Source organism: Lonchura striata, chromosome Z (genome assembly GCF_046129695.1).
Source record: "Lonchura striata isolate bLonStr1 chromosome Z, bLonStr1.mat, whole genome shotgun sequence".
NCBI classification, from domain to species: Eukaryota; Metazoa; Chordata; class Aves; order Passeriformes; family Estrildidae; genus Lonchura; species Lonchura striata.
The window spans coordinates 28,233,492-28,251,936 of record NC_134642.1 but is presented as its reverse complement, the minus strand read 5'-3'; the positions used below and the strand labels follow the sequence as shown (position 1 = coordinate 28,251,936).

The window sequence follows — 18,445 nt, the reverse complement described above, 5'->3', positions numbered from 1 at the left end:
TCTAAATACAATAGAGACTGTTCGGCTTCTTACCAATTAATGAGATATATGAATTTGACCCATTTTTTTTAAAGCAATGTCTTTTATGTTGCTCTGCCACTTAACAGCATTAGGAAGAAGAGTACCAAAGACAGAATTGTGAGTCAGGTGAGGAAAAAAAGTTACAGGAACACAAAAGAAATACTGTGAAGTCAAGCACTGCATCTTCTTGTCCATTATCTGAAGCTGATTTACAGCTCCTCACAATAAAGAATTGCCACCCTATCTTCCTAAGAGAAAGAAAAGCCACCTTAAGAGGTTTAATGACACTAATTATTTGTTCTAGGAGATGCAAAGTGTGAAATGGGCTATTTTCAAGTGAGTATCTTGACCCTAGGTACATTGCAAGTATTTCCTCCAATGTCTCACACTGACCTAACATTTATGGAGATTGATGTAAAGGGTAGGGAGGCATCATAAAGTGTATCAGTGAAGAATGCTTTAAAAGTTTCTAATAGTAAATCTCTGCCACAGTATGGGCATGCTGGTACAAGTATTCTTGTATTTGACGGAAGACCTAAATAGTGAATCATAATTTGCTTGGAGAAATTGAGTTTATTATATTAGAGACAAAAAAATTCATAAAACTTGTATTAATTTTCCACTGTATTGTACTTATTCTCATAATGGTTTAAAAAGTGTAATTTAAATCTGTGTATGTATTTCATATAGCTTAGAATGTCTATTTAAGGCCTACACTGAAAAATTAGAATGTTAGCTTCCCTACATCTGTAAATATAGGCGTGGCTTCAAATACACTTTTCTTAATGTAAGTAGAAAATACACAAGGGAAGAAAGGGAAAACGACCATGTTTCAACATTATTTTGTTCAGCAAAAAGCGGGTGAATCTGAACATAAGCTACTATTAAAGAATAGCAGAAATGTTTTTCCCTACAATATCAGAGATATGAGCCGCTTGGACAAAGTACAATTTCTATGTGGACATACATGGTAATTTTATTAATTATTCTTGTGTCTTCTAGGACTGAATTATTTGTCAGTTGTTATGAGGTTATGGTAAATGTTGGACACATTACAATCATCAGATTTTATGTTTCCTTAATAACAAAAATAAGCACTTTTTCTTTACTTTTGTAATTATTTCCCCCATACTGTCTCTTAAAAGAGAATTCTCCTCTTTCTACGTAGCCCTCCATATAATTTTAGCCAATGTTATAAAAGTATTGGTTGTATATACATAACAGCATGAAAACTAAAATTTACCATTAAATGACATTACAAATGAAGGGGAAAATAATCAAAAAGTATTGTCTTAAAAAATCAATTTATTTAATTTTAGGATTCCAAACATTGATAGCATGCATTGAAAGTACCTAACATTGCATATTCCTCAAGGGAGGAATCAAGGTTAATGAGCTACTTCACTTTCTATTTCCATGTCTTAAATGGATTTCAAACTTAACTACGGATTTACTGCATTTGGACATCATTCTGCAGTTTGGAGTATCCCTAATGCTTTATTTTGAAGTAATGCAGAATTTTAAACTTGGGTGAAACATATTAGCTCCCTGAAAGCTTAGAAAAAAAAAATCAATAATAGGAGCTTTATAAAAAGCATATCTACCATGAAATTCAACATTTTAGCACACTTCTATCCTAATCATTCCTATTTACTTCCTAAATGTGGTTCTTCTCTCAGTTATGGATGAAGACCAAACACCACAACAAAATCAATTTTTATAAATGAGTGTCATTTAGTATTAAATAACATATGAGGCTCTTAAAAGCATAGCAATTTCTAAATTATTAAAAACCAATGCATTTTATTCACAGAATCACAGAATCAAGGAATAATGAGGTTGGAAGAGACCTCTAATATTGTCAAGTCCAACCTATGCCCTAAGACCTCAACTAGACTATAGCACCGAGTGCCATGTCCAGTCTTTTTTTTAAACACATCCAGAGATGGTGATTCCACCACCTCCCTGGGAAGGCAGTTCCAATACTTTATTATTCTTTCGGTGAAATTTTTTTTCCTAATGTCCAACCTATACCTTCCTTGATGTAGCTTGAGACTGTGTCCTCTTGTTCTGTCAGTTGCTACCCCATGGAAGAGACTGACCCCCACCTGTCTAGAGCCTCCTTTCAGGAAGTTGTAGAGAGTGATACGGTCACCTCTAAGCCTCCTCTTCTCCAGGCTAAACAACCCCAGCTCCCTCAAACATTCCTCACAGGGTTTGTGTTCCAAGCCCCTCACCAGCCTCATTGCCTCCTCTGGACATGCTCAAGCATCTCAACATCCTTCCTAAACTGAGGGGCCAGAACTGGACACAGCACTCAAGATGCAGTCTCACCATCACCTTCAGAAACCTGAAAGTTCAGAAACCGCAACTTTGTTATAGGGAAATTACAGACTTCTGCAGGACTGTTACAAAAACAGCAGAGCACAAACTTGTCCTAGATTACATTGCCATAGCTTCATAGCCTTCATGGTACAACAGTAACATCAAGAAGGGTTTATATGCTACACAAAGCCTATAGTGCAAATGCATCAGGTCTTTAGACTGTAGGTCAAAGTGTAAACTATTGGCTCCAATCAGGAAGCAAACTTCTGAACTCAGATGTCCTTTGGAAATTCAAGATGCCCTGAAGATTATAATAACCTTCCATTTCATCCCCATTTATTCTTATTGCACTTTTGTTAAGACCTGTGAAGTGCTACAATGTTCAGTTTCCTTGAAAAATGCTTTGATGTTAGAAAAATTATTTTAGTATTGCAAATTCTGAACTTCAAATAATATTTCAGGTATGTAGAGAAAGACATTTTTTTCATATTTTAAATATAAACATGTCATGCAACTGGGGGGTTTTCTCATTTGCTTATGACATTTTATTTTATATGCATGTCACTAAAACTGAAGTCCCAAAGAAAACTTTTTAAAACCTGCAATATTATGAAAGCAGGCATAAAACATTGTTCCTTTAGCAAAAAAAAAAAAAGAGCAAGGAATGGACGGTGGGGAGTGAGAGAGTTAGAAATAATTATCTATGCTCTTATGTGGCTTGTGGACTCATTTTGGTTAAGGTTTTTGTTGGTTTTGTTTTGTTGGGGTTTTTGTTCCTGTGATTGGTTTGGTTTCATTTTGTTTAATTTCTTTTTTTGGGGGGGGTTTAGTTTGGACTTGGTTTGGGATTTTTAAACTAAAAAAGATAATTAAACTGTCCCTAAAAATTCACACCATCAATTCCAGAACTCCTAGACATCTAGCAGAAATAAGTTTAATGTTTTATGTTTGCTGTTGAGGTATTCATACACTGTAGATTTGAGAGAGACTGCTGTAGTTAAAGATAGAAAACATCATCATCTGAGACAAAACAATGATGCCTGCATCAACCAGAGAGGTGACAGGAGGTGATGTTAGTACAATTCATTCTAGTTGTATTTCAACTAGTTTTGAAAAAGCTATTGTAAAGTTTAGTGTATGTGTCTCTATTACCTCAGACCGGAATATTTTCTTTCTAGCTGTACAAAAAAGACATTCCTTGACAAGTACTTCTAGAAAACCTCTCACTAAAACTCAAGTCCTGTAATGCAGCTGAGGTTTGACTGATTGTGAGTTGACCCTGGCTGAATGCCAGGTGCCTGCCCCTCTCTTCCTGAGTTAGACAAAACAGAGAAAATATCAGGAAAGGTCCATGGGTTGAAACAGGGACAGGAAAAGACTACTCACCAATATACCATTATGGGCAAAATAGATTCAACTTGCTGAATTCAGCTTAGTTTTATTACCAATCAAATCACAGTAGGAGTATGAAAAATAAAAACTAAATCTTAAAACCATTTTCTCCCCATCAATCCATTCTTCCCAGGCCCAAATTTACTCCTGAATGAAGAATGGGGGTTACATTAATTACACTTCACTGCTGCTCCTTTGGCCTCACACTGCTCTCTTCCCCAGCATGGAGTCCCACCCACCCACTGCAGACAGCTCTCTATTAAATTCTTTAACATGAAGCCTTCCCATGGGCTGCAGTCCCTCATGAACTGCTCCAGTGTGGGTCTTGTCCCTCAGGCACAGCCAGCTCCTGTGTGGATCCTCCATGGGGTCACAGGTCCTACCAGGAAATCTTCTCCAGCACAGGCCTCTCAGAGTCACAGCCTCCCTTCAGGCATCTGCCTGCTCCAACATGTTCTCCATGGGCTGCAGGTGGATCTCTGCTTCCCTGTGCTCCTCCATGGGCCATAGGGGTACAGCTGCCTCACCATGGTCTGCACCACAGGCTTCAGAGGAACCTCAGCTCCAGTGCCTTCTCACTGACCTTGGTGTCTGCAGAGTTGTTTACCTCATGTATTCTCGCTCATCTTTTCTGGCTGCTGTCCTATAGCAATTTTTCTGCCCCTTTTCTGAAATGTGTTATCCCAGAAGCCCTACCACTGTCACTTATGGACCCACCATCCTACCACTGTCACTCCATCCTGAAACCTCCTGCCATTGTCTCTGTGGGACATGGAGGAAGCTTCTGGCAGCTTCCCACAAAAGACATCCTTCCCACCTGCCTGCCACTAAAACCTGGGCATGCAAACCCAGTGCACTGCTCAAACATGAAGCTCACTGGTCACTGAAGAATGAGGTGACCAAGAATGAGACAAGCAAGCATCTCCTGAAAGTACCACAAGAGTTTAGCCACTAATCTTACCTACCACCTTGTTTCTTACAGCCCTCAATGGTTGTCTGTCATTAGCAAATTATTTTCTTACTCCAAGTCCTATGGGCAACTTTCTGTCCTAAGCCTAGTGCACTTTCCTCATATTTTGACATTTCCTTTTTTTTATTCTATTTATTCTTTCTCACTCTGTTTTTCACTTTCAAAATCTCAGCCAACTCATCCACAAAACTGCAACAATGAATACCTTTCTTTTACCACTATACCTCTTTCAGTGGAATCTGGAATTCCTTACCAGTTTAAGTAAGCATGCTTTACAGCACGCACAGGACAAGCTAGACATTTTAGAATGTACCCAAATATAAAAGCATAGAGCAGAAAGCCACTTAACTCAGCTGGCTGAGGAATAGAAAATGTGACTGGATCTTACATCATTCAACTTGTCTGGGATAAAAGCATGATCATGCCTGCAAAGGGTTCCTCTCTTCAAAAAGAGAAAAAGTCAAACTTTGACAATTTAGGGGATACACGCTCAAGTCTCACTCCTGGTACAAGAAGTTACTGTTTGTGATTTTTGCTTACCAGAAATCTTAAGCATCTTTGGTGTGAAATATATAATAGTAGGAAAGCAGACATTCTGTATGTCAAACATTAAAATTCAGTTTTCTAGAGAAATTATTCTGAAGTCTAAAGGGCCAACTCTAATACTCTAATTTTATCTAATTCACAGAAGTACTAAGAGTAATACAGGATGTTCTCTGAATCATGGTCTGGAGAAACAATCACAAAACATTAATTTCTCAATTGTTTATGCCCTCAAGGAAGAAACAAACACTGTGTACCACCATTTTCAATAAAAACAGCCGGTTATGAGCCTGAACTGCACAAAACTGAAGAGTAAGAAAACTAGGTTATATACATAAAAAATCTACAAGTGGTAAGGAATGGCAGCCAGAATTAAAAAAAAAAAAAAAAAAAACCAAAAAAAAACAACTGTAACAACTTAACAGAAAGTATAACTGACTATTACAATCAGACTACCAGTTCCTTTAAGGTTTCAAGAAGTGTTTTTCTGGTATTCTTCCTGGAGTACATGGCACAGGATTGTGTCCAAACAGTTCTTGAATATCTGCAGTGAGGGAGAATCTACAACCTCTCTGGGAAACCTGTTCTGGTGCATGGTCACCTGCACAGTAAAGAACTTCTTCCTCATGTCCAGGTGGAACTCCCTGGGCATCAGTTTATGCCTCTTGTTTCATTGCCTCTTCTTCCACTGACTGATGGATCCAGGCTCTTCTTAGAGATGCTGAGTCATAGGACAGAAACTGATGCCCAGGAAGTTCTACCTGGGCACAAGGAAGAATTTCTTTACTGTGCAGGTGACTGAGCACTGAAACAGATCACCCAGAGATGTTGTGAATATCTCCCTAACTGGAGATATTCAAGAACGAATCTGGATACCACCTGTGCCATGTGCTCTAGGATGACGCTACTTGATCAGGGAAATTGAACCAGATGACCCACTCTGGTCCCTTCCATCCCCATCCATTCTGTGATTTTGTGTAATTGGTCTTTTGTTGTATGTTACATATTTGATGTAGATATGGCCTTTAAATGCTTCTGTTTTTCACTTAACAATGAAGTCAATTTTCTATTCTAAGTGTGAAAAGAGGTACAGCCAAAGAAAAATGTTTACAAGGCTGTCAGAAACAATTATTTTATTCACATATGCAAATAATGTCTAGTAGCTACTGAATACTAGGAGATTGAGAGGAAATAACTTTGACTCTTGTAGAGGTATTCAGTCATTGCGTGGGTAGAATGACAGGTGATGTTGTGGCTACCACAAAACATAAATCTTGAAGATTTTTTTATCAAAAAAACTTGTATAAAAGCTAAAGGAATATTACTTCTGCATCTTATCAAATCAGCATTTGACATATCATGCCATCTCAAGAATTAGCTGAAAGCCTCAAAGAGCTGAGATTTCTGAATTTTAAAATACCTTATATATAAGAAGCCAAAAGATAATACAATACACAGAAAACAACAATAAAAACATTCCTATGATGACAGGATAGATGAACAGGACAAGGAGTCAAAAAAGTAAAACACAAGAAGTTCCACTCAAAATGGTCCCTTCCAACCCTAGTAATTCTGTGATTCTGGGAAGGGAAGGGAAGGGAAGGGAAGGGAAGGGAAGGGAAGGGAAGGGAAGGGAAGGGAAGGGAAGGGAAGGGAAGGGAAGGGAAGGGAAGGGAAGGGAAGGGAAGGGAAGGGAAGGGAAGGGAAGGGAAGGGAAGGGAAGGGAAGGGAAGGGAAGGGAAGGGAAGGGAAGGGAAGGGAAGGGAAGGGAAATGTGTAGGGACTTTTTAATACATAATATAAATGCGAGCAGAGTTGCCTGGTGATTATCTGATAGGTAGGCTAAAAATAACTGTTTATTTCAACTCCTTTTTTTGATCAGCAGATTGCTAGCTTTCATTTCAGTCCACACTGGAATTTTAACAGTTCCATGAGCTATTGGGTAGAAAAGCATGTCATCCATAACTCTGTATTGGTCAACCCATGTACATAAAAAAGAAAACCTCTTGATAAAAGGTGTCCAGTCTTTTTAGAATCATCACATTGTACTGAGTGCTGTCTTTTGATGGAAATCCTTAAATATTTCCAGACCATACACTACTCAGATTTTATCAATGTCATAGCAACATACTCTATATGCTAATACTTTAAACGTAACAAGTGATGCTGATTACTCTATGCTGGTTTTATACAAATCATGCTTGAGTGAAAGAGGACTTAAAGCATATGAATATTGACATCAGAATCAATGTTTCAATGATAGTAGGTTGAATTATATTAAAGACAAAATAAAAAGAGCAAAAAAATTTTACCTTTTAACCACTTCTTTTTCCTAAAGAAAGGCAGAAAAAAGTAATGGGGGAGAAAATATTTTCAAAGCCAAATATTTAAAAATATGAAACAGAGTAGGAAGGTTGTGAGTCAAGTCTCAGAAGGACAGATTTAACTGGAATCTGAAATCAAAGAGTATACAATGAGTCTTCAGTTCTAAATTTAAAGTCCCTGGTAATACATACTAAATAAAATATAATGCCACTTATGAATGCCATATACAGAAACATGGAACATCAGAATAGAGATGATGCAGGAAAAAACTTATATCAATTATTAACTAATATTAAAAATGTGGTAAATTGAAATTTATTCTTATTTTAAACTCACTCACTTGTGACCAATCTCATGTGCAATGGTAAAAGCTGAACCTAGGCCAATATCTTCATTAATGCTGCAGCTCCTTTCAGGCTCACACATTCCAGCCACAGAGGCCAAGCCTGAATAAACAGAAGGAGACACAAAGGATCATGCCAAGGTGTTTCAGTCTTAAAAGCCCTAGTTATAAATGCCTGGATTCTTTTTAATAACTTCTATGCACAGAAGGAGCAGTTGGCAAAAGGTTAACTTTCTAGTCATTTGCAAAATCACTGGGGGGAATTTCACTTTGCCGGCTAGACATTAATATTTTTTGAACTGCAGTCAGTGCTGGAAAATGTCTAGACTAGGGGTTAGATTTATAAATTTTACTTCTGGTAACTTGGGACCACCTAGTAACTTGAGCCAGGAGAGGGAATTCAAGAAAGCATTTCTATTTTAACATTCTTGTGCCTGAAGAAAGCAAAATGTATCCACATTATTTTTCTAAAGAAATCTGTTTAAGTTTAGTGGGTTCATAAAAACATACAAGCAATTTTTTTAGCTATGAGAAACCTCACATGGTACGTTAAAAAATAAAAAAAAAAAAAAACCAAAACCAAATGCATCAGTGAAGAGAGAGGAGACATGTTAATAACAAGCAAGCATTTAAGCATGGAAGTCTTTTCCATTTGTCACCCATCATCTTCTGGCATGAAAATCTTATTGTGTTACAAGGGCTTTTAAAAACTTTCTTCAGAGAGAGAACACCACAGGCATTTACTGACTATGGTTCTTCTCTATCATACACATTTTTCAGCAACAAATTATTACAGAACATACTGCAGTCATAATTTAGTACCATTAGAGAAAGACTTAAACATCAGGTTTATTTAATGTATTTCTCCCCTAGAATTTCTTATCTGAAAGAAGCAGCAAACTTTTCTTTAAGGACGTTATCTGCTCAGTTAACTACATTACCAAAAATAAAAAACGAAACAGAAAAAAGAATAATTTATAAATAAACAAGTACATTCTAAACAACTACAAAAATAACAATTAAAAAAATTGAAAATTCTTAACTTTGGTTGAGAGATGAGGGGAATGGAACAGTGAGTGGGGCAGAGAGAAAGCAAACTATTTATACGAGTAGGGACTTCAAATTATTCTATTTGGACCAACAGTAAGAAAGTCATAATATAACAAGTGCTTCCTGTTGTGTCCACATTAGCAATTAATTTGAAGCTGTAGGCATGGATCAGCACAGTGAAGCACTGAAGCTGAGACTCTTCACGTATCTTTGCATGTTGGTTTGGCCATTCTGGACTAGTTGAATCCTGTAGGCTGAAAATCACTATAGGTGTGGCTCAAAGCTTCCTGAAGGGAAAAAAATATTGCAGGCGTATCATGAAAACATACCCCATGGGCAATCTTAGGTCTCCTGTAGGCACATGTAGAGTATTTGAGGGGTATGTGTTCTATGTTTTCTTCCAAATAAACCTAGTTTGGACACAGCAAAACTACTCTGATAGCCAAATTGACATGGGCAAAAGCTAACAATGTGTGTCTGGAGAGTTTGCAGTGTGGAACCTACAAAAAAAGCAATAATTATAGTTCACCCATGCTGTTCTAATTGAAGAATTCTGAAAACAACATGGCAATACATATATATACAATTATCATGTTCCTCTGCAAAGTCCACCATATTTGAATGATAAAGTCATCTCCATCTTCAGGTCTTAAAAGTGAGGACTTGCTTCAGCACTGAAAAGAGCAGAGTAAAATAACTCCATACTATGCTTGCAGAAAGTGACAGAGATCAAGCTAAGAACTCAGTCAGTGACTCAAGACTTTAAAAGGACTTGTCCTTCACTGGAGCCACAGACACACTGCATAGACATCTGAGACCTTTTCTAAGGGGTTCCATGAAAGGTTCCCTGCCTCAGGTGTCTGAAATAGGATACAGATGTTTGCGCCACATGAAATCTTTTACTTCTGTCTCTTCCTAGAATACCAATTATTCAGGTTTCTTTTGACCTTCTGAGACTTCTCTGTGACTTTTTTTCACAGACTCCTTTATATATATGTTTAACTTTAGTTATTGGATGTCAGTGAGACTTAAGCATATCAAATGCCTTGCAAAAGAGGACTACAGGGCCTTGTCTCTTCTCCAATTCAATGTCTATAATGCACAGAAATTGTCATGGTTGTGTTGCCAAGACCCCTATAACCGTAAGTTGGAACTGATACCATATGTAACTCTTATTTTTAATTTTTTTTAATTAAACTTTTAGTTTAATAAAATATGTGCCAAATCTATCCTCTGTTACACTGGATTCAAGTGAACCAAAAATTGCCTTTATGCCAAAATCTGATAGAGTCAGAGTTAGTTACACTAATGATCTGTGTCAAAAGTATCACATAAAAATATTGAATAGTTCATGCATGAATGTATTCTCTTTCAACTTTTCTTTTTTTAACACTTGCAAAGCCACTTCTAAGGAATCATCTCTTCAGTTTCCTCACCTCCAATGTCAAATAAAATCAATTACATTTGGAAATTCATCAGTATGATTTGCCTTTAACTAAAGCATGCTGTGGGTTTTGTTTGTAGCAGGCAAAATTCTGGTACTTTTCCCCATGTAAACTACACCCCTCTGCCAAAAACATTGTACTGACTTGTGACAGACTTAAGAAAAAATTAACATAGGTTAAGGCTACCAGTAATAGTGATATACATTAATATAGGAAAGACAAAGCAAGTACAATCATGAATTCTGAATGAGAAAAATATTAATAATATTAACTAGCTGAATTAGAATTTTGTCTTTAATCACCTTCAAGAAAGAGGCTTATGAAAGGATGAAAACTGAAAAAAAAATCTAAACAAGTGTTATGCTAATCTTTGAGTAATGTTCCTTTTATATGTTAAAGCACTATTGGAAGCAACAACCTATAGGTCATGTGTAGTTATTTGTTGTAGTAAATAACTACTGGTGATATATTTAGGTATGGGGAGAACAATAGCTCTCCATTCTTATTCTAGGGTTGACATATGCACTTCTCCATCGTCAGAGCACTGTTTTAAGTAGTTTCAATGTTACCGTATTTTCTATCACTTTGCTATTTTTTCTAAGTCTGTGAAAGGAAAAACATGAAGCTGTACTTGCAGTGTACAACCCAGCAACAGTGTAAACCTCAAAGTCAATTTCTTTTGTAATGTTTATGGGGGTGGTTTTATAACCTTCCTGAGGATTTTTACTTCTGTTTTTTAAATTAGATTATAGACAAGGGTAAATGGAAATAAACAGCAAGTTCTCTTTCGTAAGAAGTAAAACTGAGTCATCCGTTAGGTTTTATCAGTATTACAGCTGTCAGAGATGAAATACACAGCACCAGCTCACACAAACTCTCAGCAATGTATCAAAGCCAAGATCCACCTGGATTATCTTTTCTTTTTCATGTTTATAAAGCTGCAAAATTTTGGAACTACAAACTTAAAAAGATCTAATCAGTCAATAAATCAATAGCTACGTATAAAGCCAGGAAACAGCAAATATGAGCTGAAATGTCTCTTTATAATCTTACCCAGTGTTCCACAAGGCTTGTTTTTGTAAGTGCAGATATCATATCTGTTAAGAAAAAAATGTAGATAAAGTATGTCAGTGAATCAGGTTTGTAAGATACTTTGTGTATTTATCACATATCTGTATCATAGTCCAAGTTGTCAGACCGCAATCAGTTTAATTATGTGCAGCCAGCTGGTGTCGGCCTTTTCTGCACTCTGGTGTAAACCACAAGCTGCAGTACACTCACAGCCGCTGGCCTCAGGCCAGTGGGACACCTGCCAGCAAGAAAAAAATTGTTAAAGTGGATCTTTGTAATCACCAGCTCCATAAAGCAGTCTACCATTCTGTTATGAAGTTACAGCAGCATGGCTACAGACTGCTACTGATTCTTAAACCTTACATTTTACTTATTCAACATAATTTAAAGCCTTCTATGGTCTCACACTTATCAGCTAAGTCATACTACTTAGACTTTGGTTCTAGTTAAAAAAACATTTTTTAAGAATTTTTTTGTAACATTTTTTAAAAGATCTTATGATCTTACATTATAGTGCCCTTCTCATTATCCTTCCATAATTATAGTGTACCTTAGGAATATGTGCTAACCTAAAATGAAAACCATTTCTACAAAAAGCTAAAATATTTCTTTAAAGGAAAAATTTTGCCATTGTAGATACAATCTTTCAAACACAGAAGATAATGAGGTTTTGTGTAGTTAATATGCAAATATTTGGCACTAGCAATGAAATGAAACTGTTTTCTGTGGCATAGCTTTTAAAATAGCATGGTGGCCATACAGCAATCAATTCATTAATTACACCTTCATATTTTGAATATGCCATCCTATAATATAGATAGTGATAAAACTACACTCCCACAATGCTATTTATTTTCAAGAATTTATACATATTTCCTTGATTTCTGAAGTATACTATGCTTCAGAATAATTTCTACTCTTTAGAAAGCCAAGTGAGAAAAAATATTAAAAGATACCATCTTTATGCCTTAATCTTAAACCCAAATAGTTACTCATTCTGGGCCACCAGACATTTTATGTAAAAATACTGTAAAGACTGCTATCACATAAGAGTCTAATCACAAGATATATACCTTTCACTGCTAAAAGAGTTATGTTCTGTCTGCAATCCAAATCCATGGACAAAATAACAAAGCTTAAAATTTGGAACAAATCCAGTAAACTCTCTGTGCATGCAGACTTCTGTGACCACATGGAATTCCTTTGATTTTTAAATGGTACTGAGTGTGGAGCAGTTTGTGGGATTAAGCTGTAATTTTGAACTTAAATGTTCATGTGCATTAATTTCATCAAGGTGGTTCAAATGTGTACTGATTTCCTGTTTGCTGTCTGGAGGAGGTGAAGGTAACCAAGTCAGCATTCTTATAGAAAATATTCTTATAAAAAAGCTTTCCTATTTCCCTTGAAATATAACGATTGAAATGGCCCTAAGTTTCAAGATGACATGGATTCAGACTAAAAAAAAGGCTTTTTATTGAACATTTCTTGCCTTTTACATAATTAAGGAACCAAACTTCTTATTTCTGTGTTTAGGAGGGTGTTTGAACCTAATCCTATTGAAAATTTGTTCCTCAGAGAAAGTAGATGGCTCAGTCTTATTTATTGAGGAAAACCCTAACTAAATTCCTTAGAACAAAGCTGAAAACTGAATGGAAAAAAGTCTCTGAAATACACATGTCTTTTGCTTTTCAATATCCAATGGCAGGTAAGGAAAAACAATTAAAGACATACATCCTTAGATAAAATGGATGTTTGAAAATAAAGCCAATTCCACTCAAGTAAAATGTTGTCACTGACTTCAGCAGAGTTGAAAACTTTCCTGATGGTCTGAATCAAATTATTGTCCTACAGGAATGATTCTGAAGTTACTCCTCACCTAAGGTTCAGTTTCACGAAGAACTGTGACAGGAAAGAATTATATTAATTAAGTCCCTTGCTTCTGTTATATTTTTGAAAAACAAAGACTACAGTATTCTTCAGTTTCTGCTGGGAAGTGTGTGTTCTTCTTCATGCATAACCTAACATTTTTAAGAAAAATGACGGCAATGAAACTTAAATTAGATAATAAAACTAAGGAAAAGATAACTTTATTTTTCAATACAGCAATTATTTTTGCAAGAACATACTTGGGTAGTAACATGTTCTAAATATGCTATCACTAAAAATTCAAATTTTATAGACAATTATTAATTTCCTGTAAGGATGTCCATACACTCTCCTAGGCCCAGGTTTATCAGGAAAATTTTTTCTGATCTTTTGAAAATATTTTCAGTCTAATAACTTACTTTATCTACATCATCTTACAGCTCCATTTTTTCATCTTATTACTTTCATATGAATCGTTTCCCCTTGTGTTTTGTCTGAAAGGTCACAGCATTCTTATGAACGAAATTGCTTGCTTCCATCATTTACCTCTATATATGATTTAAAATCAGATTAACTTGTCTTTTTTTTTTTTTTGGTTTTGACACACTTCTTCAAAATTTATTTTGAACCTTCAAGGAATCCATTTAGTTCTCAGCTGTTGGGTTCCAAATGCAGAAGACTACATATGTAGTACTAGACACTAGTAAATTTAATATAAGAAACCCCTGAAAATACAAATCATCAAGACTGGCCATGAGATTAGATAGGTCTAATTGCTATGGGAAATTTAACCACAAACAAACAAAACTAAACAAAAAGCCCACATCCAAAAAAGCAGCACAAAGGTGCAGTTTGATCACCAGATGCCTAGTATATAATTCAGGAGCGAAAGAGATCCAAAAGGGAGAGTCTCAAGCCAACAATTATCTCAACCAACCATTAAAGATTATGAAAACAGTCACAATTATGACAACTGCAAAAATTTTGGTTCAATTCACTGACAGATGGTGTAGAAGGGACACCACGCAAAAGCTGAATGAAAGAACACAGTTACATAGGTAAATAACTTGGGATAAGATGGCAGCCAGACCATTTTGAGACAGCCAAGAAAAATCTGTGCCCCAAGCCAAAAAAGATCATATAACTCCTAATAAAGTGGGTGCAGTGCCCCTGAAATGTGACCACACTGGGGAAGTGGAATGGAAAAGAGGTAGGAGGGAAGATGGTTGATTACATGGCCATGCCTGCCCTGAAGAAACTAGAAGTCATTTCATGAGGCAGATGAGGAAGAGGTCTGGGACTGCTGAGCATTCCTGTGGGGCTGTTGAAGAGCTGCACAGACAGACAGGAAATGCATGATGAATGTACAATTGTCACTGACAACTCTGACTGACACATCAGCCAGAAGGAAACTGCACAGACAGACCATTTTCTGTTCAATAGGCTGGTCAAGGACTGGAGCAGCAGTACACTCCTGTCATGCCATGGATCAAACAGCAAGAGTTAGTGCACCACACAGGAACACCTTAAAAAGAAAAAATCCTAGTCTTTTTTGGCAGTATATACAGGCACCATGCTAAAATATACTTGCACACCGTATTAAAAAGTGAAAGGGATCACACTAGACACTGAAATTCTACTATCTGCATAATCAAACTGCTTTAAAACTCTTATCACCATTTTTTAAGAAACATTCCTTGCACAGATTTGGCCCATGAGAACAACTGATCTCAAAGAACTCCCACGAAAAGTTGTGGAGATGGCCATGATTATTAACAGGCAACACATACAAAACTAATCTGTTTTGGAGAAGCCATCTTAGTAGTGTGTACACAAGATCTGTGCCAGTGGTACACAGTGCTATAAAAAAGCCACTAACAAGTTTATTTCATGTATTTGTGTAGATGTAAGCTACAGACTATCTCTTCTTACAGATAGTTACAGATAAGAAGTCTCTCTTATCTGAAAAAGAATCCATTTCCTTTGAAAATCTTATGACTGGCATGATCATGATTATTTGCATAGGACACAAGTCAAACAGATATACAAGACGAATTCTCTGTGAATATTATAACCACTGCTCAAATTTGTTAGGTAAATTTTCTGCAGCCATAGCCAATCCCAGGCACCTTAAGGAATACAGCCATTTGTCTCCTGCAGACCAAAGAGAGAAGATTCTTCCTGATCCCTGCAAACTGTTTTGAGGCCTAATGCATGTGGTTTTGCAACTATGTAGCTCACACAGAGTTCTATGCTTTCAAATGCATTCCCACATTAAAAATAAACATAAACTTTTAAGAAAGAAACATACTAATTCACAGATTTGACTATAAGAAAGTATCACAAAGATTCAATAGTACTTCCACTCACCCTTAGCATAAAAATGTAAGTAATTTATTCTAAAAGCAAGAGTAATTAAAAAATACTCCTTAGAAGCTATTCAATCTCACATTAAGAATCATTCGGAGCACAATTTGGGAACAACTGTCCTAGGTTACCCAGTTATCTGCCCTTCCCTTCACAGTAGTCATTTGTGAGTGTTTGCAAAGAAAACAGGACAGCTCATACTGATACTTCCCCTGATAGAAGTCCCCAGCTCTGTGGCTTAGGGTACTTCAGAGACAGAGATTGCATCTTATCATTTAATTGATTTTTCTTTCCTTATCTTCAGCCCTTCATTAATTCCTCTTTATTCTGAAAAAAACAAATTGCTTCAGCGTCTGTCTAGGGGATATGGTCATGCCTTTATCAGCAAAGTTGAGTCCCACTGTTTTAGTAGAGCTTCTTCCCTTTCAAATCACTATATAAATTTTGTTTTAATCAGATTAATATATGGGATTTCTCAGAATTGTGTCATTACACTGTGGCCCTTCTGTGACCACCATGTGAACTCGTAGGCTTTTCAGACTTTCTGAAGTGTGTGTATTACAGTTCAAAAAGTTATTCTAAAAGTGGCATAAACAGTAGTAGATACAAAGACAAAATTAATTATTTCTCCTTTCATGTTAATGTGTATTTATAAATTCAGGGATAACATTGCCCTTTCTGGGAGTCTCATTATCCAAATTTGCCCTTTAACTGGAAAGAGTCTCTATAAAACAGTAGTATTCCTAGCTGTATGCTACTGAAAATGTCCAATGTGCCAGAAGGGACTATTTGCATCAAATAAACACTGAGATAGAAAAATACCTGTTACAGGATTGGAAACATACATGAATACTAGTATTAGATACACTTGAAAGAATTTCATTAATCATCAAGAATAACCCACACAATATCTTTAAGTACAGTAAATGAGTAAAGCATGAAAACTATTACTAGAAAAGCAAACGGTTCAAAATCAGTATGAAACACCAGCTGTTTACTTATACATACATCAAACTACTCCAAAAGTACTCTGAAAGCCACCAATAAGCATGAGTAATATTTAAGATAGATATTGACAGTAATAATCAAGATTTTTTGAAAGAATATTTCTTAATGGAAAAGATTTTAGGAGACCAAATACAGTCACAGTGAATCGTTGAGGGAAAACCTACCAAGATGGATGGAATTCAAATGTTTTTAAAAAAAGAAAAAAAAGTAAGAAAAAAAAAAGTAAGAAAATTCAGGCTAGGGAAAACCAACAAATATGTATGATGGAACATGAAGCTCTTTGTAAGTTTCAGATAGGTGAACACATATTCATACATATAATACTAGATGATTTACCAGTTAAACTGCTTGAAAAGGTTGTCAGAAAATAAAATAAAGTAAAATAAAGAGAACCGATTCTGTTCTGTCTAAGAGTCAACAGAGCTAAATACTACAGATTATTTATGTTTCATTTTTAGGGAATATTTCTAGACATGTTATCTCTGAAAGCAAGGTTTTATTTTTTACTTTTAAACCAAACTATACTTTTTGATACTCCCTTTTTAATTATTATAGATTTTAAGAACAAGCTATTTAAATAAGGACTATCCTTCTCACACACACTTGCTCAATAATAAAGCTAACAAGTGCACTAGGGTTACATATTTTTTTACTTTTTATTCTTCATGCTGTGCAATATGATTTATCTATGCACCCAATCATAGATGTTTCATTTCTGAATAAAGGTAAAATACCAGGCAAAAAGGTACCTCTTATGAAAAATTAAATTAACCTAGTTCCAACACCTATGACTATAAACCGAACTGCTGCCAGATCAGACTGAAATCTCAGATGTCTCTTAAATGGATCAAAACCTTCAGGCTATCTGACAACTCCAACTCCTATTTCTAAAGTATGGAAAATCTAGAAAAAAGACAAAAAAAACAGTGACTGTCTTGTACTTTTACTTTTTTTTTTTTTGTATACATATATTTGGCTATATTAAAAAAGTGGTAATTTTGCAAGTGCAGAAAATGTCACTAATGCTAGAGAAGTGGATGTCACTAATACTAGAGAATTACAGTCAAATTAATAACTCCTAAGATAATTTGGTCATTCATTAGATTTGCACAGGTTACCAATACTCTCTACTACATAGTATTTGTTAAGTCTTCTTAAAGGTTTACTTCAGCACATCCTTTGGCTTATAGAAAGTGATACACCACAACAGCATTCTGGCCTAAAATAAAGAACATTTCTTATTTGGTTCCTTCCTCAAAAACCTCAAACCAAAAAGAGCTATTTAAACCAAGGAAGGAAAAGAATAACATACATGTTACACATCACTCATCAGAAATAGCTTTTTCTATTATTAGTTTTCCATGTCTTTAATGCTGCCATAGACAACCAAAGACTGTCCCTATTGGACTATATTCTGATACTTAGCTTGGGCGGATAAATTCTGAGTTACAGCCAGAAAAAGTATGGCTGCTGTAAGTTCTAGTTCTCCTGATTTATATAAATCCTTTAAATAATTGTATTGTAAATGAAACATCTCCATACTACTTTTTCTAACTGCAAATACAGTCAAAAACATATAAATAAACAGTTCTGAAAAAAAAATTAAAGCTGTCATTTGTATTAATCAATTTCGACAATGTAATAAGAGAATAGCAGTTGCAAGTTTATTACAATCAGTAGTATTATTAGTGCCCTTAGAACACTCACAATAACTCCTGA

General features: G+C 35.7%; 1 protein-coding gene across 1 annotated transcript in view; it reads right to left on the bottom strand.

Annotated features, from left to right (window-relative positions):
• The window catches only part of ADAMTS6 (ADAM metallopeptidase with thrombospondin type 1 motif 6), a 145,007-nt gene that overhangs the window by 74,865 nt on the left and 51,697 nt on the right, over positions 1–18,445 (bottom strand). Inside the window, exons 8-9 of the mRNA XM_021534377.3 lie at positions 11,468–11,511; positions 7,917–8,022 (exon numbers count right to left, since the gene is read on the bottom strand). Of these exons, the coding sequence (XP_021390052.1) occupies positions 7,917–8,022; positions 11,468–11,511 (150 nt within the window). The remainder of the gene's footprint in view (positions 1–7,916; positions 8,023–11,467; positions 11,512–18,445) is intronic.